General features: G+C 50.3%; 1 protein-coding gene across 11 annotated transcripts in view; it reads right to left on the bottom strand.

Annotated features, from left to right (window-relative positions):
* Window positions 1-5,097: 5,097 nt before the first annotated feature.
* The window catches only part of Usp36 (ubiquitin specific peptidase 36), a 34,469-nt gene continuing 14,406 nt past the window's right edge, over window positions 5,098-25,160 (bottom strand). For 8 of the 11 annotated variants that reach the window (XM_074044986.1, XM_020158103.2, XM_020158107.2 and 5 more), the window contains 15 exons: window positions 23,124-23,191; window positions 22,658-22,728; window positions 21,970-22,052; window positions 20,768-20,879; window positions 18,380-18,520; window positions 17,685-17,785; window positions 16,769-16,907; window positions 13,750-14,415; window positions 12,969-13,099; window positions 10,771-11,367; window positions 10,043-10,242; window positions 9,233-9,334; window positions 8,241-8,356; window positions 7,764-7,915; window positions 5,424-7,612 (listed from right to left, as the gene is read on the bottom strand). In XM_074044986.1, coding sequence (XP_073901087.1) covers window positions 7,784-7,915; window positions 8,241-8,356; window positions 9,233-9,334; window positions 10,043-10,242; window positions 10,771-11,367; window positions 12,969-13,099; window positions 13,750-14,415; window positions 16,769-16,907; window positions 17,685-17,785; window positions 18,380-18,520; window positions 20,768-20,879; window positions 21,970-22,052; window positions 22,658-22,728; window positions 23,124-23,191 — 2,659 coding nt within the window. In that variant the 3' untranslated portion in view covers window positions 5,424-7,612; window positions 7,764-7,783. Of the gene's footprint in view, window positions 5,349-5,423; window positions 7,613-7,763; window positions 7,916-8,240; window positions 8,357-9,232; window positions 9,335-10,042; window positions 10,243-10,770; window positions 11,368-12,968; window positions 13,100-13,749; window positions 14,416-16,768; window positions 16,908-17,684; window positions 17,786-18,379; window positions 18,521-20,767; window positions 20,880-21,969; window positions 22,053-22,657; window positions 22,729-23,123; window positions 23,192-25,160 lie in introns of those variants that run through there. The other 3 variants (XR_012438407.1, XM_074044989.1, XM_074044990.1) reach the window with 3 other exon arrangements.

Raw genomic sequence — 25,160 nt, 5'->3', positions numbered from 1 at the left:
GGACTTTGGAGGAGCGGTGGGGGAGCTGGGGAAAGAAGGGTGCTTATATGCTCACAGGCTCAGATGGAGCATTGTGCTGCTTTAAAAATCCCCAGATTTTATTTTGCTAAAGCTTGCAATTTCTTCTGTGTGTGAATGGCACTTAAGATGTGTTTGTAATGGAACTTGATTGTATCCAGCTGTCACCAACTGTTCTGGTGCCACCCAGGAAGCTGCTGGCTCTGTGCCATGGTTCAGGCATTCACTTCAAATAGAGGAATTAATGCTCTGGTTCCTGCTGAACTTCACCAAAATGTTTTCACACATGAAAAAGACAAAGGGGCGCGTGGCTCAGAGATGGCAGTGTAAAGCCTGACAGGTGGAAGAGATTGCTGAGCTCATGGCTTTGATGGGGGAATGGGCTGGCTGTTTTCTAAGCAGAGTCCAAATGCCTGGTCACAACCAGGCTTCCTCCACTAGCTTTTCCAGTTCACTTGTTCAACAAATATTTATTGGGTAGCTGGCCAGTGCAAGGCCCTGGAGGAAGACAATGACCCTGGACCCTGCCAACAAGCACTATTTAACTATAGCAGTGCAAGACAGAAAACCACAGTACAAGGAGGCAGAACAGTACATTTAAAATGGGGAGGGGGAAGTACATGAAGGGAACTGTCTCTAACATCACCAGAGCAAAAGCCATGTTTGGCATGGGATGAAGACCTGAACTCATTTAAAAACACAGCCTTGACAGTCATTGTGTAAGAAAAATTCCCTAAGCACATTTCACAGTAAGTATTTGCCATGTATTTAGACTCTGGGTTCAAATGTGACCCAACCACATTAAGAAGCCACCTCAATACCCAGAACCTACTTGAGGGATGGCGATTTGTGACGTTTCTCTCACAACACATCATGGGCATTTAGCAGCTGAGCCCTACCACTGCCTTCTAATCACCACCCTCCTAAATGAAACAGGCAGGGAGAAAACAAATGGAGACAACCATGCGAGACAGTGTGGCAACCCATAGACACATGACATCATTCTAACCTCTGCATTTTAGAGAAAAAAGCACACGCAGATGATGCAACTGACCCAAATTTGTGATGCTGACTCTGGAAGACCCTGTTAGAACCCAGGTCTGGTTCCTCAGCCCGGCCTTTTTTCCGATAGCAAGTCCTGATTAAAAATCTCACTTCTAGGTGACTTGACTTCAATCATTGCAAAGCAGGAACCACATGCAACAGTTGTCTTTGAGAAAGCAGCCAACCTAAGCCACGCCTGGGGTCAGAGTCTGCTGGGTGTAAGTATGCCCTTATCTCAGACAGCCGGCAGAGGTGAACCTCCTTCAGGACATGGAGTTGGGTCCAGGGTCTCAGGGGTTGTATGCAGGGCTGAGAGCCAGAAGTGACACCTGATTATCATCCCTTGGGCAGGAAAACTTATGTCAGTCAAGATTTCTTTTGGTGTTGGGGGTTGAACTCAGAGCCCCATACTTGCTAGGCAGGCGCTCTACCACTTGAGTCACTCCTCCAAGTCCTCATTCAAGGTTTCTTAAGAGCCAGTCAGGGAAAAGGGAAGCAGGAAGATGAAAGTTGGAGAACTGGTTGGAAGACTATTTGAGTCCAGAAGAATGACAGGCACCCAGGCTGAATGGGAAGGAGGGACAGAAGAGGGAAGGCATTTCAGGACAGGTAGTGGAAAGGTCAGACTTTCAATGCAGATGTGCACAGGAGGCACTGAGGCAGCTCCAAGCTTCTTCCCAAATTCAAGCTGTGGTGCCAGGGACTGAGGCCCCATCTATGGCAGGGAACACAGGTCAGAGATCAACACTGCACTCAGCCTGGCCAGGAACCTGCCAGCAGGATATCCAGGAGAGGAGGGTGTGATGTGGGATCTGGACAGGGCACACAGGTTTTGTGCCATGGGCAGCAGATTAAGAGCAGCTCTGGGCACACAAGGGAGGGGTGAGGATAGGTAAGACACCTAAAAAACTAGCTAGCATTTGTTGTCCTTAATGCAGAGAAACTAAAGCAGATACCTTAAAGCAACTGAGGCCAATAGGAAAAGGGGACCAGGAACTAGAGAAAAGGTGAGATCAAAAAGAATTAACCTAGAAGGTAACACCCACGCACAGGAAATCAATGTGAGTCAATGCCCTGTATAGCTATCCTTATCTCAACCAGCAAAAACCCTTGTTCCTTCCTATTATTGCTTATACTCTCTCTACAACAAAATTAGAAATAAGGGCAAAATAGTTTCTGCTGGGTATTGAGGGGGGGGAGAGGGAGGGGGCGGAGTGGGTGGTAAGGGAGGGGGTGAGGGCAGGGGGGAGAAATGAACCAAGCCTTGTATGCACATATGAATAATAAAAGAAAAATGAAAAAAAAATAAGAGCAGCTCTGGGAAGGGTCAGCAATGGCAGATCCTGGGAGGAAGCCCATTGGCAAACGCCCATCAGGTTGGGGAATCAGGTCAATGAATGGAGTGACAAGGGCAGAAGCCAGATCTATGGAGAGAGAACACGGACAGCAAACTAACACTTCATTTGAGAGCCAGCGTAGCTCGGGGGGCACACAGAGACAAGGGTTTTCTAGGATAGGGGGCACTCTAGTGTGTTCCTAAGAGAAGGGAGAGTGAGATCCAGGAAGCAGGCAGGACAATGCAGGAATCAAGACCCCCACCCTGAGTGGAAGATCAGAGTGGGGGCCTAGCCTTCCAAAGAGGGGTGCCCCTTCCCATGGCTGCTGTCTACAGCAGCACCCCCCACCTGACACATGGAGTTGAAAGCAATCGTGCCTGCCTCTTCACACATGACTCCCCCACCTCCATCCATGGTACTGGAGAGTCATTGGACTGAGACATTGGGTCTGAGTATGAGCTGGGCAACCTAGCAACAGCCCTGGGGACTTGGGAGAAATGCCCATAATCAGAAGGTAGTCAGGATGTCATGGATGGAAACCTGGCCCCTAGAAACCCCCTGGGGGCTCTGGTGCTCAGAGTGTGAGATAGGCCCAGAACAGCAGCTTAGAGTGGAAACTTCATAGTGCTGTTGGTCCAAGCCCCATCCACTTGCCTGAGTACTGGGTGACTTCACTGGGAAGTGTACTGTTGGGGGAGTGCAGGACAAGGAGGCAGAGGGAGAACAGCAGCATGCTTTCCCAGGCTTCACTTGGGAGGTAGGGATTGTTACAGAAATTATTAAGAATCATTCCCTAAGAGTTGGAGACACACAGGCCCTAAGGGGGAAAACCCTGGCAAAACCCTGAGAATGGGACAGGAGGTGCCTGTCATGTTACCCGTGTCCTCCTCTAAGCTGAGGTTGTCCAACTCTCCCCAGATTCTCACCACACCGCCCAGCACTGCACTGGCTGGAGGTCACACGCTCAGTTTGTCTGGAGCTTATAAATGAAGGCCCACCTGGTGTCCAGATACCTGGACGCTGTCTAAATGCGAAGCCTCCGCTCACCTACTGCCTGCTCCATGCCTGTGATTCTCCGTGTCCCCTGTTCTAACATGCCAATATCACAGTTGTGTCAGGATGAATCTGTCACCCACCGAAGACATTCCTGCAGCCAATGGGCAGCCACCTACTCCTTGGCTACTACTCAGGGCCTTTACCTTGAGCCACTCCACCAGCCCTATTTTTGTGAAGGGTTTTTTGAGATAGGGTCTCGTGGAACTAGACCCAGGCTGGCTTCGAACCAAGATCCTCCTGATCTCTGCCTCGAGTAGCTAGGATTACAGGTGTCAGCCACTGCCACCTGACTCTCCCAACCAGATCTTAACCCCTACCCAGAACCTTTCACCTTGTCTTCTCTTCTCTCGATTCTACCTCCTAAAATACCCTGATCCAACTCTAAACCATTGCTGCTGCCACCTCTTGAGCTCTGGGCTGAGACTCTTCTTGGCTGCCAACAGGACTGGCCACCCTGTGCCCTCTACCTATTTTCAGGCCACCACACAATTCAGGTGTCTGACAAGTGATTCAGACAGTATCAGTCCTTCCTTTGTGCCTAGATAACTAACCACTGCATACGGGTGCTTTTTAGCTTTATCACTGCCTGAGGTGGTCCCAGGAGCCGCGGCTGACCCCCCCACCCCACCATTAACACTCTCCTGAGGCACTTCAGGCAGAACTGGCCACACGCTCTTCACGGCCCCATGAGTCCTCCCAGTACCCACTGCATGCTGGAACCCCCAGCCCTGTTGTGAGACCACACATTGCCCACGAGGTACCCTGTTCAGCGCAAGTGTACCAGAACCAACAGGGTTGGGAAGACATCAAAAGAACTGTGTCCCCAGCCCCTTGAGTGTGTTGGACTGCCTGGGAACTCCTATAGATACAGCCAAGCTGCTTTGCTCAGAAAGGCCTCCAAGCTCCCCGCCACCAGCAAGCACCTCCTCTGGCTGGGGTCCAGCTACAGCCCTGCTCACTTTCCTGTTCTGATTTTGAGTTGTCTGGTCAAACCTCTGAGGTTACTGGGGCAAAGACAAGACTCCCTGTGTTTGACAGAAGCCTTTGGGTGCCAAGTTTTCAGAAGCCAGGATGAAGCTGCTGTGCAGTGCTCACAAGAGAACCCGAGACCAGACCCTCCTCTGCCCCAAGATCTGTTCAGCGCTGGGACACTCATTCATTGGGGCTGCTCTTGCCAAATGCATCCTGGTCACAGGCTCCCCTGCAGGAACCTGCCTGTCCAGCCTGTTCTCAGCTTCCAGGGCAGATGCCCTGAACAGCAGAGCTGCTGTGCCTGGGGCAGGCATTCAGGACCAGAGATTTCCATAGGAGCTCAAGTCAAATTCCTGTGTCAAGAGAGAACCCTACACCACACAAACACGAGTCTCCTCATCACGCCTCCGCCTGGTAGCTGGGGAAGCAGCTGGGACATTGGGCTGTAGCTGGGTCAGAAGGGACTGCACTGGCACTGACTGTATCACCCCACCCACTCGTGTACAGGCAAACCTGTACACGGTGAGAAAAAGCTCGTAAGTAAGCAAAATCTTTTTCTTCACCTTTCCCTGAAGAAATCCAAGCATTATTCAGCAAAACAAACAAAAGAAACCTCAGTGGAACATTGTTTCTGAGTCTCCTTATTCACTTAAAATCACCCACCAAGTTTACTGAGCCACTCCAAAGATTCATCTTTATTCTCAAATTTAAATAAGTATATTTATTAAATAAATTTAAATCCCTTTATTATTATTATTATTATTTTTGAAAAGGTATCTCTCTGTGTTGGCCAGGTTGGCACAGAACTCCAGGATTCAGGCGATCCTTCTGCCTCTGCCTCCGGTGTAGCTGGGACCACAGGTGCTTATCTCCTAGTGTGGCTGGTGATCTGAGAGCCAACACAGGTAACCTTCCACTGACCTGGGGAAACAGACTGGGAATTTGCTGGAATGCACCTTTGCAAAAATCAAAGGAAAAAGACAAAGACACAGAAAGGACACCCAAGAACATTTTATTGCACCAAAATCTTGGCAACACCTGGGGCTCCCTGGGCCCCTGAAGAGAAAGTGCAGAGGCCCGGGACCCCTGCACACACACAGGTGTGGCCACCCAACCAGACATGGCGTGAGAGCAGCTGCTAACAACAGCGGGTGAGCGAGATGACACAGAACACTAAGGGAGGCAGCCCACTACACATGGGCCCAGATCACCTCCACTGTCAAGTGCCAAGTTAAAACCAGGTTCTGACCAGCAAGATGACTGATATTAGAGAAGCTTCAGTTACTTATGTATATATGTATTTATATATGTACATGTCACCTGGAAGTCAGGCAATTTTCTGGGCCTTACTCTGTCCAATGCCTGGCTTGGCCGATGGTTTTCTGCAGAAGGAAAGGACCTGCCTCTACCCAATAGCAGTGAAGGCGGTTGGAAGTCAGGCCAGGGCTGACCACCACCCAAGAGAAAAAGAATGCATTCTCCCCGGAAAAGGTTTTCATTGTGTAACTAGTGGAGACAGGAAGAGGCCGGTTTGGAGCAAAAAGGGAGAGAAAGGAAGGTCAATTTTGTGCTAGCAGACAACTGACATTTCAATGACAGACACCTGAAAAAGCATGGCCAGGAAACAAGAACAACTGTCAACACCTCAAAAGGAAAAGAAAAACCCTGCCCAGGAAGGTGCCTGCTTCCCTCCCAGGATGGGGTCGCCAAGCTTCTGCACAGCACACCAGGCCACTCAGAAACCAGTCCGTATGAAGTCCCCACTCATGCTCTGCTGCGAGGAGCAGCTAATACACCAGGCCAGTGGTATCACTATTCCTTTCCACCTTTTTTAAAAAGGGAAACATAAAAACAGGAAGGAGAACCGAAAACCACCTCCCACAAGAGAAACTAAATGCACCGCCCCATACAAAGACAGAGGCTCCTCTTCCCACACCAGTACCAAGGGAGGCCTGAGCAGGGCAGCAGAGCAACAAGGAAGAGGGTACCGAGAAGGGCAGGAGTGAGACCCCAGGGAGGCCGAGGCTGGGAGAGCCCCAGGGCACCAGGGAAGACAGGAGGTGCGCCCCGTGAGGAAGACCTTTGCTGGACTTCTATGCCTTCTACTACGAGGAGGGCCCAGTCTCCCCTTGGAAATACCACAGTCACCAAGGAGTCGTGTGTAATAAAGTCTAAGTCTGCAGGCACAGCATGAGCAAGATAAAAAAGGACTCTTCTTGAGTCATACAATCATCTCCATTCAAAAGCACTCACAGAATTGAGCAAACAAAGCCAGTCTTTGCATATTAGGGAAGCATATTGCTACTGGAAGCCACAGGCCTGGGCAAAAATAAATGACTCATATTAAGTAATAAAATAACGGAGAATCACCCCAAGATAACCTCCACAGACCCGTGGGTTATTGCAGCTATGACGGAAGCTACGGCAAAGTCACGGGATAGCTAGCAGCCGCCATGGCGGGGCACTGGCACGCGATTGCAAGGGCTCCCCACCCCAAGCAGCCTTTGCTCTCTGGACACCTGGAGCTCTCTGGAGGAGATGCACCGGATGAGGTGGCAGCACAGGCAGGACGGGGCCCTTCCTTTTTTTGATGACACAGGCCCCACCAAGGGGAAGGCATGGGAAGGGCAGGGCGCAGGACAAGACAGCGTCAGCCCCAGGGAGCGCAGGATGGCTCGCGAGGAAGAGCCACCAACCACATGCACGTCACCTGAGTGTAGGACTCACTTAGAGCTGCTGGCCCCATCCCCTGCTCTCTGACAGCGCCAGACCAGGGCAGGCAGCTCTGCCCACCCATCCACCACTCATGACCGTGATGAGGAGGCTCGCTCCTTCCAGATGTCCTGCAGGCTGCGGCTAGCTGTTCAACACCATGTTCCAGAGTTTCTCCTGGGGTTGGTTGTGAATGTCACCAGAGAGCCTTGCTGCAGAAACCCCAAGGCCTCTGTTGGGTCACCTGGGGACTGGGAACCCCCACCATGGCAGGCTCACAGTGTGGCGACCAGAGGTGACAAGGCAGCACAGACCAGTCCTCAGATCCAGACAACAGTTGCCAGGACGTGACGGCTCCAGGAGGCTGGGAGACAGGCACATTGGTCCTCCTGATGAGAAGAGACCCTGACATTCTCACAGCCACCCTCAGATGAGTCCCACGTAGGATACCAGTGCATGGCATCTTGTGGGATCTGGAAAATACCAGTTTTTCCTTCAAGTGACTCGTACACACCACACGCCACAGACCACAGATGGACACACACACCAGACACACTAAAGGCACATATACCATAGACAGACACGCCATACACCACACAAAACAGACACAAAGTCTAGACTGACCCATTTCGACAGCAGCAAGCTCAGCGGCGATAGCTGAGGCTGGTGGCCTTAGCTGGATGAGTCACAGACCAAAAGTTCCATCTACTCTGAAGCTTCTGGAAGGCATTGAAGTTTCTCTTCTTCTCTCGCTTGAGTTTTTTCACTTTCTTTTCCTATATAGAAATCAGGTGTCACAATTCCAGAAGGGCCCCCGCAAAGCACTGCTGGCTCCCGACTGCACATACACACTGTGCGTCCTGGCTGCAGGTGCCATGCTCATGCTACAGGCAACAGTACTCGTGGGAGGCCCTGCCATGCCCTCTAGATGCCCACACTAAGAAAAGTGGCTGAGTTAGGGCAGGAACCTGGGAGGCTGGCTCCAGCCTCATCACTGCTGCTCTGTGCCACTTCAAACTACTCTCCAAGTTCATACTGCCCCTGCCCTCAGTCTGAGCTGAGTCACAGCAGCACGCCCACAATCACAGACACACGCCATACCTTCCCTCGATCAAACTCTTCATCCCATTCGTCAATCACAGTCTGGGTCCGGGCCAATCTGCTGTCTTCAATTGCATCCCGACTGACCGCGGACAGCTCACCGTCCCAGGTCAAAACTGCGTAACACACACCTAGGGTCAGCAGCCTGTGGGTTCCCTGCCACCCCGTGGATTTACTCCACGATTCACTTGACATCTAGAATTGTCTACTCCGTTTATTCCAAGTTTCTCAGGGCTGCCTTTTAGCAGAAATGAACATGCAAAGAGGGAAGGGGAGAATGGAGTGACCCACATGTGCAATGGCCAATGTGGAAGCTATCAAATGACTGTTAAAATCCATGTCAGCAACTATAAATCTCTTTTGTTTGTTTATTTTGGTGATTCTGGGGTTTAAACTCAGGGCCTCACTCTTGTGAGGCACATGCTCTAACACTTGAGCACACTTTTCTTGTGTTGGGTATTTCTGAGATGGGGTTGTTCCACCTCCCGCCTCACCGCCCCATTTTTTATTTTTGCTAGCTTCAAACTGCAATCCTCTTGATCTCCACCAGGATTACGGGTGTGAGCTACTGGCACCACCTCCTCACTTCTCTTTAAACCCATGTTTTCATTGAGATAAAGGGTCTTGTATTCATTTTTAAAGTCTGACTTATAAAGCAAGGTTCCAAGTTAGAAGCACCAATTCAGCATCAGGGAGACTTTTCACCCTGCCCCTCCTGACCCAGGCCCTGCCATTCTTCTGGGGTAACCCAGCAGTGGGTGCTCCACTCTGTCCTATTCCTGGGCTGTTGTGATCATCCTCCATGGACATAACCCATCTTCATGCCATGGCCGGTGGGGGTTATAGAGGACAACAAATGGTTAGATTATCTTCTTGTTTTTAAGGATGGACAGTGCCTGCCCACCCTGCTCATGCTACACCAGGACTCCTTTCTCCTCTCTCTCAAAAGTAAGCCAGTCCACGGGACTCACTAGCCCTGACTCAGGACGTACCCTTTCTTCCATAAGCCTTATCGGATGAGTATTTGAGCAATTCCTGGACCACATCGGATTCTCGTTCTCTGTTCCAGGGTACGAGAGGAGCCTGTCCCAGCCCTGCAATCAGAATAGCCAAGAGATGTTTATATATGTTTACAATGAAGCATAGGAAGCAATCACACGCCCCTTACCACAAATGCTGGCGTACTAACACTGAAACACTTAACTTACTTGCAACGATTTTGCCCAAGCAAAAAGGAGCTGTCCTGGCCAATTCTTGAAAGAAGAAAATGGAAAACAACAAAAAGCCAGAAAACAACCACCCACAACCAGCAGTGTAGGTCCTTGGTCTGATGGAGGGGGGAGACCAGCTCTAAATGGAAAGTGGCCTGCTACAGTCTGGATCCTAAATGATCCCCAAAGACCCATGTTTTGGAGGCAGTACTGGGAGGTGGTGGAATCTTTAAAAAGTGACATTCAGGCTATTGAGGGTGTGGCTCCAAAGAGGGTGGTAGGACCTCGGTCTCGCCTCTTTGGTTTCCTGGCTGTGAGGTGAGTAGCTTTCTACACCATGTGCTCCTGTCATGAAGTGTTGTCCTGCAACAGGCCCAAAGCAGAGGCAAACAGACCTTGAACTGGAACCTCCGAAACTGTGAACCACAACACTCCTTTTCCCTTTGTAAGCTGATTCTTTCAGGTGTTTGTTATAGTGCTAGGATGCTGACTAACACATACTAGTGTTTGGGAATGGCTCGCAGTAAAGGACAGTCAAGTGTCACCAGCACTGCTGCCAACAGCAACCTCCCACACACCCCATGCCCTCACCTAGGTGGTCCCCAGGAAGCTGACCACTGAGGCTCAACTCAGGGACTACAGCAACACTGGGCCTAGGGCTCCTCTGGCCTTCCGGACGTTCATTTTCTTCTTCCTCCTGCCGTACATCGTGTTTTCTTTTCCTCCTTTTCTTTTTCTTCACAGACTCTGCTCTGATCTCGTGCTCACTGTGGTCTGCTGGGGAGCAGCTGCTGGGAGTGAGAGGACACAGTCAGCCCTCAGAGCACACCATAGGTAAGAGCAGGTGCTTACCCCAAGCCATCTCCATTAACTGCAGAAAACTCCAACACAACGTGACTGAGGACAGCCTGGGGCAGCTGTTGGCTGTAATGTCATTCACTCTACCCTAAGCTTAGCAAAGTGCTTGAAGTGTGCAAGGCTTGCTGCCTATACCCTCCTAGCATGATGCTAGAGGCCCACCATGTAGTGACCCTCAATTCACTGGGACAAGTCCTACATGTGTGTACTGGCTGCTGTGACCCATCTAGCCACATAACCTGACCTGGCCATGTCCCTGGACCACCCTATACACAGTGATGGCCATGCAGGCCACAGCCGTGCCCTGTCAGTGTGAGAAACTGACAGCTGCTGGTGCTCGCAGCAGGAGCTCACTCTCAGAAGTCCTGATCAGCAGCTGCCTCTCCAACTGGCCCACACCTGGACCCATCGTTTCTGCTCTCCTGATGGGGGACACAGGCACACCTCAGCCCTGCCCTTACCTGTGCCGAGGTGGGTCCTGAGGGGGACCAACTTCTTTTGTGAGTCCTTCCACTCCTGTCCTCCTCCTCTTCCTGCCACTCACAAGGTGGCCATCCAGGACATGACCCACTGGACGGCCATTTACTTGCAGCTGGGTGCCCTCTTCCTTCCCTGGGTAGGCTGGCAGCTCTGCCTGGCCCTTTGTCCTGCTCTTGGGGCTCCAAGGCTGCCCCTGTGTCTGGACCTCCTGTACAGTGGCCCCAGCCACATCCTCCAGGCACTTCCTTTTCTTCCTTTTCCTCTTCTTGCGAGGTGCTTCTGCTGCCCCCCCAAGGCACTGTGGAAGGCGTGCCTCTGAGCCCAGACTCCGCGACTCTCCCATGAAAGTCTTCTTCCTCTTCCTGGAGGGGCTCTGAGGGTCCTTGCTGTCCTCCAGCAGCTGGTGTGAAAGGGACATTAAGTCCCCGGTGACCTGAGGCAGGGCAGTCCAGGCAGGGGAGCAGACCTGTGGCTCTGATATCCCTTGGGGCTGGGAGCTTCTACTGGACAATACTGTGGAAGGGGGGATGACGGGAAGCTTCAGAAGGTGAGATGAGTGGGGAGCAGGTGACACGGCCCTGTAGGAGCAATGAGTAACAGGAAGGTCATTCTAGAGGATCCATGTGCAGCTCTTCTTTCTGCCCACTCTCACCTTATCTCCCCTTTTACCTAAGAATTTTAAAAGCGTTTTTTTTTTCCTTAGACACACAGACATTACATGTACGTTTTAATAAAGTTGAAAGTCTACTTAACATAAAAGTTAACAAGAACTTTATGTCTCGGTTTGTAGACACCAAGCAGTTCAAAGTATTTCTACAAACTCTGATGTTTTTAGTTTCCAATTAAAACGTGTTAAGAAGGAAAGCATCACTAAGCAATAAATGGTCAGAAAAAAAGAAAACTGTCCACGTTTATCTTCCGATCTCTAACAGACACAGCTGAGCATTCCCCTGAAGGACACAGCCTTCCAGGAAAGGCAAGTGCAGGTCCAGCATCTTTTGTGGTTATGCTTCTCAGAATCTGGGGACCAGGAAAATTGGGAACCGATTTGTAGTGCCAAATCATCTGTGAGATGCATAAAGGGTGGGACTGAGAGCCACATCAGGTGTGTCTGACCTGCCTCTTGCCAGCCATGTGCCCATGAGAGCAGAATCCCTTTCTGAAATAGTGTGAAAACGTGTTCTCCCGCCATGAGAGGTGATGCTGCTGGCCTCAAAATCTTCCTGAATTCCAAGAGACTGTCAATATCTAAACCAGAGATTACAGTGGCCACTTCTACTATGTCACCTCACTCTAAGTGAGTTTTAAAGAAAAGAAAGAAAGAAAAATACTCGATAAATGCCTCAATGCTTAAGGATCTACCACATGCAACAGTACCATGCTAGGGCAGGGCCGTGTGCAGGGATGGTGTGCAGGGATGATGGTTGGGGGGGGGGTGTGGCAGTGGCAGAGGCTGAGTGCTGGGGAGGAACGCACTGACGCTGCCCTCATAGGGTGATGGGAAAGGCTGACTTGTGCACTGAGAACAGAATCGAGGGCATGCTCCCCACCCCTCACAAGTGCCCTTTCTTTGATTCACCCCTCCCCAGCTGTCAAGGACGTTCATGTTTCCACTGGCCACTCGTCAGTGACTCTCAAGTCTGCCAGCTAAGATACCTATAGCATGTGAGTACCCTGTGGCAGTGTCTCACTGGGTGGGAAGGACCAAATCCTCAAGAACATCTACAGATGAGCTGAAAAAGCTCCCACAGAAAGACGGTGCCCTTCTCCAGAGGCCAGCATGCAGCTAACAGACAGAAGGCCAGTGGGATGCTCTGCAAGGCTAAGGAGACCACCACACAACCCTGGACACGACCCACACAGACACAGCAGCCAGAAGGGCTTCAGAAGCTACTGAGCTCACGTAAGGCCTTTTCTTTCCTTATGGAGTGTTGTCCTGGGGCTAGCGAGAGCCTCCTGGCCTCCAGATCATGACATGCACGTGGTAGACAGATGAGAAATAAAAACAAAAACAAAAAATCAGGATGGCGAAGACTGAACTGCCTCTGAGCGAATGGAGTTCCTTTCCCAGACAGGAACAGACAGACGGGAGGTGGCCTCTGTCCTCCTTGCCCCATGGCTCTTCACCAGCCAAACACACATTACCAAGTTGGCCCCAGGACCTGCACCCCAAGCTCACCTGGTTTTACTGACAGGCCAAGTGGAGGCAACGACGGGGTGAGTGGTTTTCATGGGGTAGGTGAGGTCGGAGAATGGTGAAGGGGGAGGTGAACGGAGGTCATTGCTGGTCGCCCTCCGCAGGGTGCTGGCCTGCAGTTATTGACATAAATAAAAACTTGGTGGTCTAAAAAAGGTTTCCGTGAGTGAAGAGGGAAAATAAAAACAAAATAAAAATAAATAAAAACAAAACAAAACAAAAAGCCCAGAAAGAAGGATGAGAGGACAGAGGAGAAAAAAGGGGGAGGCAGGGGGAGGGGATGGCAGAAGAAGAATCAGAAGAATGTTGTTGGTTAGAAACAAAAAGGAAAAAGGAGGACATTTAAACAAAAATCTCAGCACAACTGCCACACTGGGTCACTGCCCCCAAGCTCCCAGCCACGCAGAGGGGCCCCCAGCTCCAGAGCCTCTACACCAGAGTCCTAGTGGGGCAAACTCCCGTCCCTGCTCACCACAGATGTCCTGGCTGCCCCACTCTCTGCCTGTGGCTAATTAGAAAAGTCCAGCTACAAAAAAGTGGGACTGCCTGGCCCTGACTCTTGGAGCCATGAGAGGTGTCGGCTACTCCTAATTGGCATTCCCTCAAAACCCTTCCACCTTCACCCCAGGATAGCTCTTTTGTCACTTCCAAATTGCCAGGAATGCCAAAAGGCCCCTTGCTCTGCTGGAATAAGGGGGCAAAAGCCCTCCACCCACCCCTCCCGCGCCTCCATTAGCTCTCTACTGAGACCCCACAAACCCACCTTCTTGGCAGAGAGAGCCAGCTTCTTGGCTGGCGGAGGAGACAGGAAGCTTGTAGGCTCGGTGGTGGCGGTGGTGCTGCTGCCCAGGGCAGGGGACTTCAGCTTCATCATCTTAGACTCTGTTCCCCTTGGCAGCGCTTTGGTGTGGCCAGCGGCGGGACAGTCTGTTCCCTGAGAATCGCGGTAACTGACGGCTCCACTCTGGGAGGCCTGCGGGCCGCTGCTGGCAGAGTGCTCTGGGCTGGAGCTGCTGGAAGCCCCCTTCTCTGGGTCCACGCTTTCGTCTTCCCCCTTTGGCCCTTGCCCATTGGCAGTGGCCTGGGCTGTTGGCTTCGGTGAGGTAGAGAGGACAGTGTCCTTGCTGTCCCAGGAGCCCTGCCGCCGGCTCCCAGATTCACTGGCACCAGGTGAGCCCTGAGGAGTCCGGAGGGCTGGGGAGGAGGGCTGTGGGGCCGCCGGCTTCTTCACCTTCCTTCCTGGCTCGTCCAGGAGTGCTGGCATATGCGTGGGTGTCAGGGCAAGTCTGGGGGAAGGGGACCCCAAGGATGGTTTGGAAGGAACATATCCGTTCTGTGACTTCAAGCCTAGCGTGGAGCTGTTCCTGGACGTGGGCACACCAACCTCCTCAGGAGAATGCAGCTTTCTCATCAGCACAGAATCTGGCCGCTAAAGGAGGGCAAGGCGGAACACAGTCAGAGTCCCCAGGGGTGCCGGCCAGGTGACACCCAGAGGCCAAAGTAGGCCTTGGCAGCAGCTGTGGCCTCAAGAGCATACTGTGGGTGTGGGGAGCACTGCTGCTTCTCTGAGCAGCCTCAGTGTCTCACGGCTTGTGCAGGTGGTATGCAGCTTTACGACCAGCTTCACTATGGAAGCAGTAAGCTTTCATCAAGACTTGAGAAAAAAGTAGCGAAGACCCATCACCTAACATAACTATTTATGAGCGAGCATGCTGACGTTTTCTGTCTTCTCTTCAACACCCCCCAGACCCGTTTTATATTAACGCTAATCAGAAGCATCTTCACAGGTTACACTCAACATCCTCAACGTCTGACCAGCACCTTGCCTTCTCCATGATCAGCTGACACAGCCTGCAATGTCCCTTATTCATTGAAACTAACAACACAGTGCTAATCACTTCCCCTTCTTACTTCTCCAACTGTATGAAAAGAATCCATGTGTACTGAAATGCTTCATGTTGGCCCTTCCCTGCTTGACCACAGGCTTCACGAGGCCCTATCTGTTGCTCTCATTTGCCACCATAGCCCTTGACACTGAAGCAAGGTCTTACAAGCAGGAAGTGTTTTAAAAATACTTGTTTAGGACTGGGGACTCAGTGGTCGTACACTGGCCTGACATACGCAAGAGGCCCAGGGTTTCATCCTAAGTTCCAAAAAAATAAAAAATAAAAAAATTGTTGAGTGACAATCTTGACTGAAGCTCTTTTTGCTGTTAGTTCCCCACGCTGATTTTCTGGAAATGGGTTTACTAAATATGAATTTTCTCACCAGCTTCCACGCATATGGCCAGACTGTGTTTACTCTGCTGTGTGTGGATGATCTGACCGTTTCTGGTTCTTGTTACTTCACCATTCCTATCCTCTGCACCAATCATCCCAGTGGGTTCTTAGCATGTTACAAACATTAATCTTCTGTTGCATCTGTTGCGATTTTTTTTTGCTGCTGGGGATGAAACCCAGAGCCTCACACACGGTGCTGTACCACTGACATACATCCCCAGCCCCTCTGACTATTTCTAAAGTTGTATTGTTTATTTTTAGTATTTTATGTACAAAATTTGAATTGTAGTTTACCCAACTTATACTTCTTAGTTTTTCTGTATTTTCTCTCTCAACGTTAAGCTTACAGTGTTCCCTCTTCCAGAGGTTTAATCAACTGATGTCTATTTTCTTCTGCATTTTTCCTGACACTTGGCAACAGCTTGCTCTTTGTTCACATTGTTTTCCAACAGGAATCATACTCCCACTGCACTGTGAACCCTTTTCATCTCTGGAAGTTGTATGTCTTTTAAAGTAAAATGACTTTTTAGCAGTGTGTCTGGAAATCTGTTTCCAGTGACAACTCATAGTAAGGTAAATGAAGCAACTTTGCCTCTGTGTGCCCTGTCCACACTTAGCCACCCAGCCTGCCCAAGGTCCTCCTGTACTGGGGAGGCTGTTGACTTTGCCCAAGCTGCACTGGAGGTCCCAGCTGTGCTTTGAGATTACGTGTATTAACTGCTACATCAATTCCAATGCTTGTCATTTCAGCTTTTGTTTTCTTGAACGTTGAAGGGAAAGACAAATTTATGCAAATGGCTAAACCCCTGAAGACTGTGCCTTCAGTGGGAAGAAAAGGCCTCTCAGAAAGTCACTGAAAAGCCTGACCAAACTAAAGAATCGGTGTGCTGTAATGAGGACATGTTTATCACCCAGCTGGTAAAACTGAGTCAACATGAACTTTCAAGTACACATGAAGGTAATTTTTAGCTTTTTATCACTTAAGCTTTAGCATTCTCTGTGTGTGTATGGAATGTGTGTTTGCAAGTACACATGTGTACATGTATTTCTATTTCTGCACCATGAGTAAACTGCAAACACCATGTCCTTTTACCCCTAGGTATGTTTGTGTCTATTTCCAAAGAATGACATTCTTGTACAGAACCACAGGTTAATTACCCAAATCAGGACACTGGCAACACTACCAACTGCTCCTTCATTCAGTGATGCATGGTGGTGTTTCTTTAAATGCTTGGGATTTCAAATCGGCCTGGCAAGACTGTCCAGCACTTCTAGACAGCAGCTGGGCTACTGAGCAGATGTACCTGTGCATTATGGCACCCTTTCTCTCTTCCAATGGCAGCTGATGAAAAGTTTAGGAAATAACGTGGACTGACACAGGATCACTGCCTGCAAACTCCTCCCACAGGGCTGGGGTTTCCATATGAGGAGATCCTGGAGCTAGGTGATACCCAGGTAGGAGCTCAAAGCACAGCTCTCCACCCCCACCAGCTCACACCATACCTTTGCAGTCAGTGGGGAGGAAGTGACCCCATTGCCAGTGCTCTTCTTGGCGTGATCTGGAATGACACCTGGGAGGCTGGGAAGGGTGGAGCCTGTCCTGGAGATGGTGCCCTCAGGACTCTTCTTAGAGCCTGGAATTCTGTCAGAGCAAAGAAAGGAGTTAGGAGGTCTCCAGCCTAAGCCCACGGGCACTGCAAGGTGGAAGGTGAAGAAGCCCTGGGTAACCTAGAGTCCAGACTGCAGTTCTGTTTCTAGGAATGCAGGGCAAAGGCAGAGAAACAACTACGGGAACCCTGAGCGTCCCAACAGGCTTCTCTGAATTCTGGCCTGGTCCTTCAGCCACCATGAGGCTGGGACAGCCTGAACCAGCTGCACAGAGAGCACAGAGTGCAGAGCAGCCAGAGGACTTCCAGATGAGATCCTCAGGCCCCAGAAAGCCAAATAGCCCTCAAATCCATCACCCACACTCAGCAGGGCTGTACAAAACAGCAAAGCTCACCTCAGTCACCATGTCCTCCAACCTCTAGGTTGGTGACAAGCCAGGAAAGGCGCCTCCTGAAGGAGCTGCTGTGGCTCATCAGAGACCTGCTGATCACAGAGGCAGGTGCACCAGCTGACTGACACATGCAACATGCCTAATTCAGCACGATGCTATCCGTAATAGGAAACTGCCTCTCACTGTGGGGCAGATGGTATCCTGTTCTGCCCTCCCCAGGGCTCCAGCTTTCACCTGACAACCAGGCAGGCAAGGTTACACAGCTGTAGACATGCTCCTTAAACATGACTGGGAGACGGTATCTGCCCAAATGGTTTCCCTCCAGCAAATACCCAGTAACTTTCAGATAGGAGAAGGCTGAGAAAAGGAAGAGAGTGCCAGAGGGTGTGAGCTTGTCTGGATATGGAATAGGGTCCTCACCGCAGGTAGAAGAGCACATAGGCCTGCTGGTTCAGAACCACCTTGACGTTGCTGGAATGGACCAAGGAGTCGTTCATCTGGTACCACTGTCCATTGCTTGCCTGAGCCGCATGGGGAAGGTTGCAAAAAACAATAATCAACAGACAGCCCACAACCCTCACTCTTTCGTTTGTTTTGAGACTGGGTCTCACTACACAGCACAGGCTGGCCCTAAACTTGCAACCTTCCTCCCTCAGTCTCTTGAGGGCTGTGATTACAGGCCTGCGTCACCAAGCCCAGCTAGTTCTCACTTGTGAAAGAGGGCAGCCAAAATGTGCTATTAGTCACTACATGGATCAGGTGCTACTTAACAGTTATCAGTAGTGGCTCCCCACCATCTCTTTGGAGCATCTGTGTCACTCTGAAGGTGACTCCAAGCACCCTACTGTGCCTCCCGCAGCAGACACAGGCAGGTCTAAACACCATGGCATCTCCCACCAGCCCAAGAGCCCTACAGATTCTGGTGGAGCCATTTCCAAAGAATTGTCTCACTCTGTCATGGAACAAGGAGGACCTGAACACAAATATAAACCATTGCCACTTTCCAGAATAAACATGCAAAGGTCAAACATGGATGTTATGGATGCGGTAAATTTGCCCCAGAGGCAGCACATGCTGGCCATCCAGAGCAAGGAGCAGGGCTCAGTGGCACCCACCTTCACATAGCAGTAATAGTGCCCAGCGTGGCAGCTGTACCCTGAGTGGACCAGGACAGCATAGAGCCCGTACATGACAGGGTCACCGTTACTCTGGGACATATATGGCCGGATGTTCAGGAACTCTGGATAGCCCACATCCTATTTGAAAAGTCAAAGAAAGGCAAGTCAGTAATTAGTCAGGAAGGAAAAGAGTCAATTTACCCTTTACCTTCACAGCCACTGGTCTTTAACAATCTGGGCAACTGCGTGTTGGCAAGGCCAGGCACGAGCCCCCAGGTCAAAGACACGACGCAGCTGAGAAGTAGAGTCTTCCAGCTGCTTATTTGAAGCCATGTTACTGTCCCAAAGAACAATTTATGGTACGCTCTTGTCATCTTCATGCATCTAAATTGGTTCCCAACTGACAAAGAAGATGCACCCACTTCTTTTCTTTCCCTCCACTGTATAGGAACACTGTCAGAGAGGAGGTAGGGAGAGAGTGCTGGGGTTTAGGTCTTCAGAAACAAGGTGCTGAACCAACTGTCACAGTGAGCTAATCTTTAATGGACTGGGTCAGAACAAAGGTCAAGCCAGCATTACTTATCTCAGAGGAAAAGCATCTTTAAGTCATCTCTCAGTGACTGGCGGCTTGTCTGCAGCTCTGCCTATACACACAAACCCTTTCTTTAACTGAGTACAACCTACATCATGGGCACGTAGACCGCAGTTGTACACCTCGCTGAGTTTTGACAGGTGTGCCCTGATGCAGCCCATACTCCAATCAACATACAGGACCCAGGCTCCTTTGTGCCCCCGTCACTGGCCACCTCAGACACACAGCATTCTGACTTCCATCACCCCTGATTCGCTTTGCATGGTTTTCTACCTCCTCCTACAGTACATTCTTATTTGTCTGGTTTCTTTTGATCAACATAATGTAGTTTGTTGAGAACAAGGTCTATGTAGCCCAGGCTGGCCTCAAACTCACCATCCTTCTGCCTCAGTCTGAGTGCCAGGATCACAGGCATGTACCGCTGCATCTGGCTCCTTCTTTCTGACTCAAAAGCCAATGTACACTATGGACTCATGAGCCCCAATTCCACCTTGTTCTAAGGGCCCCTAAGAGCCATATAGACTGTTTCTCAAACTGGGTTCTTCTGGACAAGTGGTTTCAAAGGTGTTAACAGGTGAAACATATGCTCCTCAGAGCAAAACCACCCCAATCTCATCTGTGGGCACCAGCACCTGACAGCATGGCACCACAGGAGTCACAGGGCAAGCAAGGCAAGGGAGCGAGCGACTCCTCAGATGGTGATGTTTAGAAAATTCTTCACCTTAGACTCTACTCTCAGAGATTCAAAATGCAACATGGCTTCAGAAAGGTTCTTTGAAGGCTTGCAATTACTGCCACTGCTGACACAAAGGCCTTGCTTGCCCCGACCACACAATCAGTTCTGACTAAGAACAGAATACTGGACTCTCCTGAAACAGACATCTTCTAATGAGATTCCGTCATGAAAAAAATAGATTTTTATCCCCATTCCTCAAAAGCCACATCACGAAATCACACCTGTTTCATCATGAAGCAGGACACGGTGGGCAGCCCACAGCTACAAAGCACAGTGCTCACCACACTTGCTTTTGGTGTTTTTTTTTTTTTTGAGGTACTGGGGTTTAAACACAGGATGCTGTGCTTGCTAGGCAGGCGCTGTACTGCTTGAGCACCACCTCCACGCTTTGGCTCTGGTTCTCTTGGAGATGGGGTCTTGCTTTCTGCCCAGGCCAGCCTGGACCCTGATCTCTCATTTCATGCTTCCTGCGGCTGCTGAGATGCCAGGTGCCCACCACCACGCCCAGCTTTTATCCCCCTATTGAGATGGGGTCTTATGAACTTTTTTTTGCCCCATGGGCCTGGAACCACAATCATCCCAATTTCAGCCTCTCACACAGCATGTACCTCCATGCCCAGCTATTGGCCAAGATGGGGGTCTCACAAACTTTTTGCTCAGGCGGTCTCAAACCACAATCCTCCTAATCTCAGCCTCAAAAGTCCCATGGATTACAGGTGTGAACCACCGGTGTCTGGTTCATACTTTTTTTTTTTTCCCCTTTTTCTTTTATTATTCATATGTGCATACAAGGCTTGGTTCATTTCATGGCTCATATTTTTTCTAAAGAAACCCCTGGCCTTCCTTATGGGAAGAACAGAAATTGAGGGGTAATCCAGTAAGAATGTGGTTCTCAAACTGGACCATATGTAAGAGGTTTTTAAGAAGTGCAGATTCCTGGGCGCTACCCTCCAGAGACTGGAGCTCACTGGCTCTGGGATACAGCCAGGAATGTGCACTTGTGGAAAGCTGACTGTGATGAGAATCAAAGCTGCAGAGCAGGCTGAGCCAGGCTCACCTTCATGATCTTCCCCCCGCTGAAGTTGGCGAAGCGCTTGAGGGACAGTGTCAGGACATTGGATGTTCTGTGGATGGTGAAGCGCTTGCTGGCTGGAACCTTCTTCTTGCATCTGTAAAGAAGGTGAAGGGAAAGGTTCGTTTTATGCTCTGAAAAACACTGTGTTTGTGCTTCCTTAGTAAAAGAACAGCTCTGAACCAGAAGTCTTTAACGAGACTGGTGCCTTCTACACGCCAGACATCAAACCCACCTGCTCTCAATCAGGGAAGCTACTGGGGCAGCAATGACCAGGGAAGGTGGAGCCCTACAGCAAGAACACCACCCATTGCCCAGGCGACTAGGTAAGACACTCGAAAAACTGACTTGGGGTAATCAACACAGGAAAGAACAAACCAAAGCAGATGTGGCCAGTGATAAAACCAGCAAGCAGGAAATTGACGCAAGCAAAGCCTGACGACAAGTAAAGGAAGAGGGAGGAACAGAGAGAAAACTGAACAGCTTCCAGAGCCATAGGAAGCAGATCTCAAGAAGGTTTAAAAAAAACAAACAACGGGGCTGGTGAAGTGGCTCAAGTGGTAGAGCGCCTGCCTAGTAAGTGCAAGGCCCTGACTTCAAACCCCAGCATCACCAAAAAATACAAAAAGCAAACAATAATAACAAAAACCAGAGTCTTGGCACAGCATAAAGAAATTTGAAAAGAATGAAGAAAATATTCTTTGCAGTTAAAACTGTAAAATGGCCTACATGTAAAGACATCCACTCAATAGAGTAAGTTCTATTTCCTGAAACAGATGCCTGTGACACCTGAAGTTAAATTCGGAAGGTGCAGATTAGCTCATGTCTAAGAGTCAGGACAGTGGGGTGGCTCTCTGCCACGTCTTGTGGGTGAGAGCCAGGCCAGTCTCTTCTCCTCTCTGTGCCTCAGTTCCCCCATCCTGAGCAATGGGGACAACCATGTCTACTTCACAAGCTAACACACGTGGAACCTTTACCACAGTGACAAGTGCTGGGCAGACAGCAGCTACAGACCTCACGGCTACCCCTTCATTAGTATGGCTAGAGGCCGAATGCGTGTCACAGACACAATCTACTCAACACCCGTGAGCACTAGTCACTTCTAAGGGGGAGTAAATGGGTTGAGCAGGGACACATTTTTCAGCTTTCTGGATAATCTTCTTTTCCATGAGCAATGTGAAACTTACTTAGCACACATATAGGCATTTTCTCCACTCAGGACGTCTGGCTTCACAAAAAGTTCCAGAGCACGCACAATATTTGCAGCTTGCTGAGAAGGACAAAAATGGAATAGAATGAACAGCAGAAGAAAAAGGCTGACTCAAGAAATGTCAAGTTTAAGGTCTTCTTCAGGCCAAGGCAGCGAATCACAAAACTTGACTTGCATAAAAACTGGTCCACTAGTTACCACCTTCTGAGCCTAGGAACAGCCACCACAAAGGAGCAGTGATAAGTGACAGTCACATGAGCTTTGTTATGTCACTCAGACCCTTTCAAAAAGAGCTGGATTTGCTCCAAAGCTCAGAAAGTTTCAGCAAAGGCAAGGATGACTTCCCAACAGTGAGCCAAGACAAAGTTACGCTCCCCAGGCCACCGGTTCTCACGGGATGCCTGCCACACCATGTTGTGCGGCTTACAGTGCTGTCCCAACTCTACCTCCAGACACGACACTCAGTTTTACTTCGTTTTTAAATAGAAGGAAAATGCACATAGAAAAGAGCTAGAACGACATATGCAAAAAATGAGGTTTCTACTGTAACCACCTCCAGTAGAACGCTTAAGGATCCCCTATCTTGGTCTATTTGAGAGTGCATCATTACTGCTGCTTTGCCCTTGGCCTCTGAAATCACATTAACGCAGATTCCCCCACATTACCCGAATCTCCAGCGCTATGTCCAGGTAGGGGTCGTAGGTGTCCGAGACACTTTTGCACACAGAGCACTTCACTGCAACAGAACACAGAGGGTCATCTCACCACGGTGAGAAAGCACTCCAATGAGACATCAGCCACACTCATGGGCCCGGCCTACCACTGACAGGCCCTGACGTGGTTGACCCGGCAGGCCCTGCAGTAGGCGGATAGTGGCTGCATATGGAGAGACTGAGAAGAGCTAAGGAAGAGGACAGAGTGACTTTACAGGTGCACATTCCTCCACACTTCCTCATGGGAACACTGTTATAATCAGACAACATCTGCAGGCAGGAAACCAAGGCCCAGAACCTCTGGGCCATGCGCAGGTCTGCTCAGCTGGGAAGGAAGCTGGTCCACATGCCAACACTTGGGATCTCCTGAGCTAATGTCTACTCCCAATAGGGAGGTTGTGGAAACGTCTCCACTCACCTCTCGATCGGAGATAGCCTCCGAAAATCTGATGCACCAGGGTAGTAGCCTGCGTCTGCCGATCCAACCTAAAAAGGAGGCACAGCTGTCAAAAGGTAACACAAAGCACAAAGGAGACCTGCATCAGCCCCACCATCCAGTCACTAGGGGCTCCCATCCTCTTACCTGTACCTTGTAGGCAGGCCCAGCAGTGTTGGGGCCTCTACAAAGCATCCATCTTCTCGGCCTGCTGCCTTACAACAGCTGCTTCAAACCTTCACAAATGCCCCACTCAGTAGGCAACTGCCCTGTCCACCCCACAGAAGAGAGAGGCACAGACTGCATTGGCCTCCCCACCCTTTCTTCTCAGCCTCAACAGAAGAAGGGCCTGAATTGGGTGGAGCTGGAGGCCTTGCCCTTCCTGGACTCTGGCAGCCACCCTCCTCACACCCTCTCTGGGCACGTACACCCTGCAGGCTCAGCTCTGCTCCTCCACATGGAGGTATAGGCAAGGTACAGCTAGGCCTGGGACCTGGGGGGCAGGGTCCCCTGCAGCCAGCTTCAGAGTCAGGTCACCCTGAATTCTAACCCCCAGCACCACTTACTAACCACGACCTGGGCAACCCCAAGCTCCAGTGCCTGACCACTCACCCCAGGGCTAAGACTACATAGTCCCTCCCTGTTGGTGACCATTTGTGTGGCAGTCACCATGTACTGCAGATTTTGCATCTGCTCCTGTTCGTCCCTCCCTCAGAAATGTCTTCCTTAATACCATGAGGATGAGGCCTACTCCCAGACTAGAAGCTCCTTCTTGAGCACCTCAGACCCCAGCTGCTCCCTGGCCTCCCAAAGGCATGGCACCCTTGGCCAGGTGCTGCATAGCACTGCTTCTAGGGCTCTTCAAGCTGCCCATGCTGTCTAGACAATTACATGCCATGCAGCTTCACACCTCCCCTGCTGACCCCAAGAATGTGCTGACCCCCAACAACATGCATCAGGCCTGTACTGACTATACTTCCTGGATTCTGGGAGCTCCAAAACATTGGGGAACTAAATTTTTGTCTTTGCAAAGTCAGGAAATGAAAGGTCAACTGTTACCATTCATCAAAAGAAGGGACAATTTGACTCCCCAAGGACACCATCTCAGAGCATGCTAAAACCTGCAGGCAGCCACATATGACGGGCTACACTGATTCAGGTGGCCAAGTCCTCAGAAGCCAGTAAGAACCACAGCCCATGGCACCCCAGAGGAACCCAAGCAGAAAATGCTCAACCTTCCACATGAAGCCGGATTCCAGCAGTGCTACCTCCTTTGCTCCCCTCTGGCCCACGGGCAAGGACAGCAGGGAGCAACTAGGGGAGAGGGCCACCAGCTAGGGCAGGCTGAGTCACCTGGCATGAGCACCTGGAGTACATGTGCCGGATCAGTTGTGAGGAAGAAGGTAAAAGGGCAGGCAGGCATCCTGGAAATGTGGTGTAGAGTGGCAAAAAGGGACACTTCTGAAAAACCCAAAACTACCACTGCCTATTGCTCCTCTGCCACCCCAGAAAAACTGTCCAAAGAAAGAGAGTGCACACTGGGCACTGGTGGCTCACACCTGTAATCCTAGCTACCTGGGAGGCAGAGATCAGGAGGACCAAGGTTCAAGGCCAGCCTGGGCAAAGAGAGAGACCCTACCTCAAAAATACCCAACACAAAAAATATCCAACACAAGTGGTAGAGCACTGGCCTAGCAAGTGTCAGTCCCTAAGTCCCTAAGTTCAAACTCCAGCACTGCCAGAGAAAAGGAAAGAAAAGAAAAGGGGAAAAAAAAAAAAAAGTGCACTTGACACTTCCCAGTGCTGAAGTTGGCCCTGAATTGAGGACACTGAAAATCACCAGACCCACAGACAGAGGGAGGAAGCCCTTCGGGCAAAAGTGCTTCTTCTAGAAGATGGTAATAAACACGACGAAAACACTTCGCCACTAAAAACTCCCCAGGAAACAAACAGGATGGAGCAAAAAGTGGCACAAACTCCAGAGTCCAAACAGGATTAAGTGTTCTCAACACTGCACAG

This window comes from Castor canadensis, chromosome 11 (assembly GCF_047511655.1).
Source record: "Castor canadensis chromosome 11, mCasCan1.hap1v2, whole genome shotgun sequence".
NCBI lineage: Eukaryota > Metazoa > Chordata > Mammalia > Rodentia > Castoridae > Castor > Castor canadensis.
This window is presented reverse-complemented; position numbering and strand designations above follow the sequence as displayed.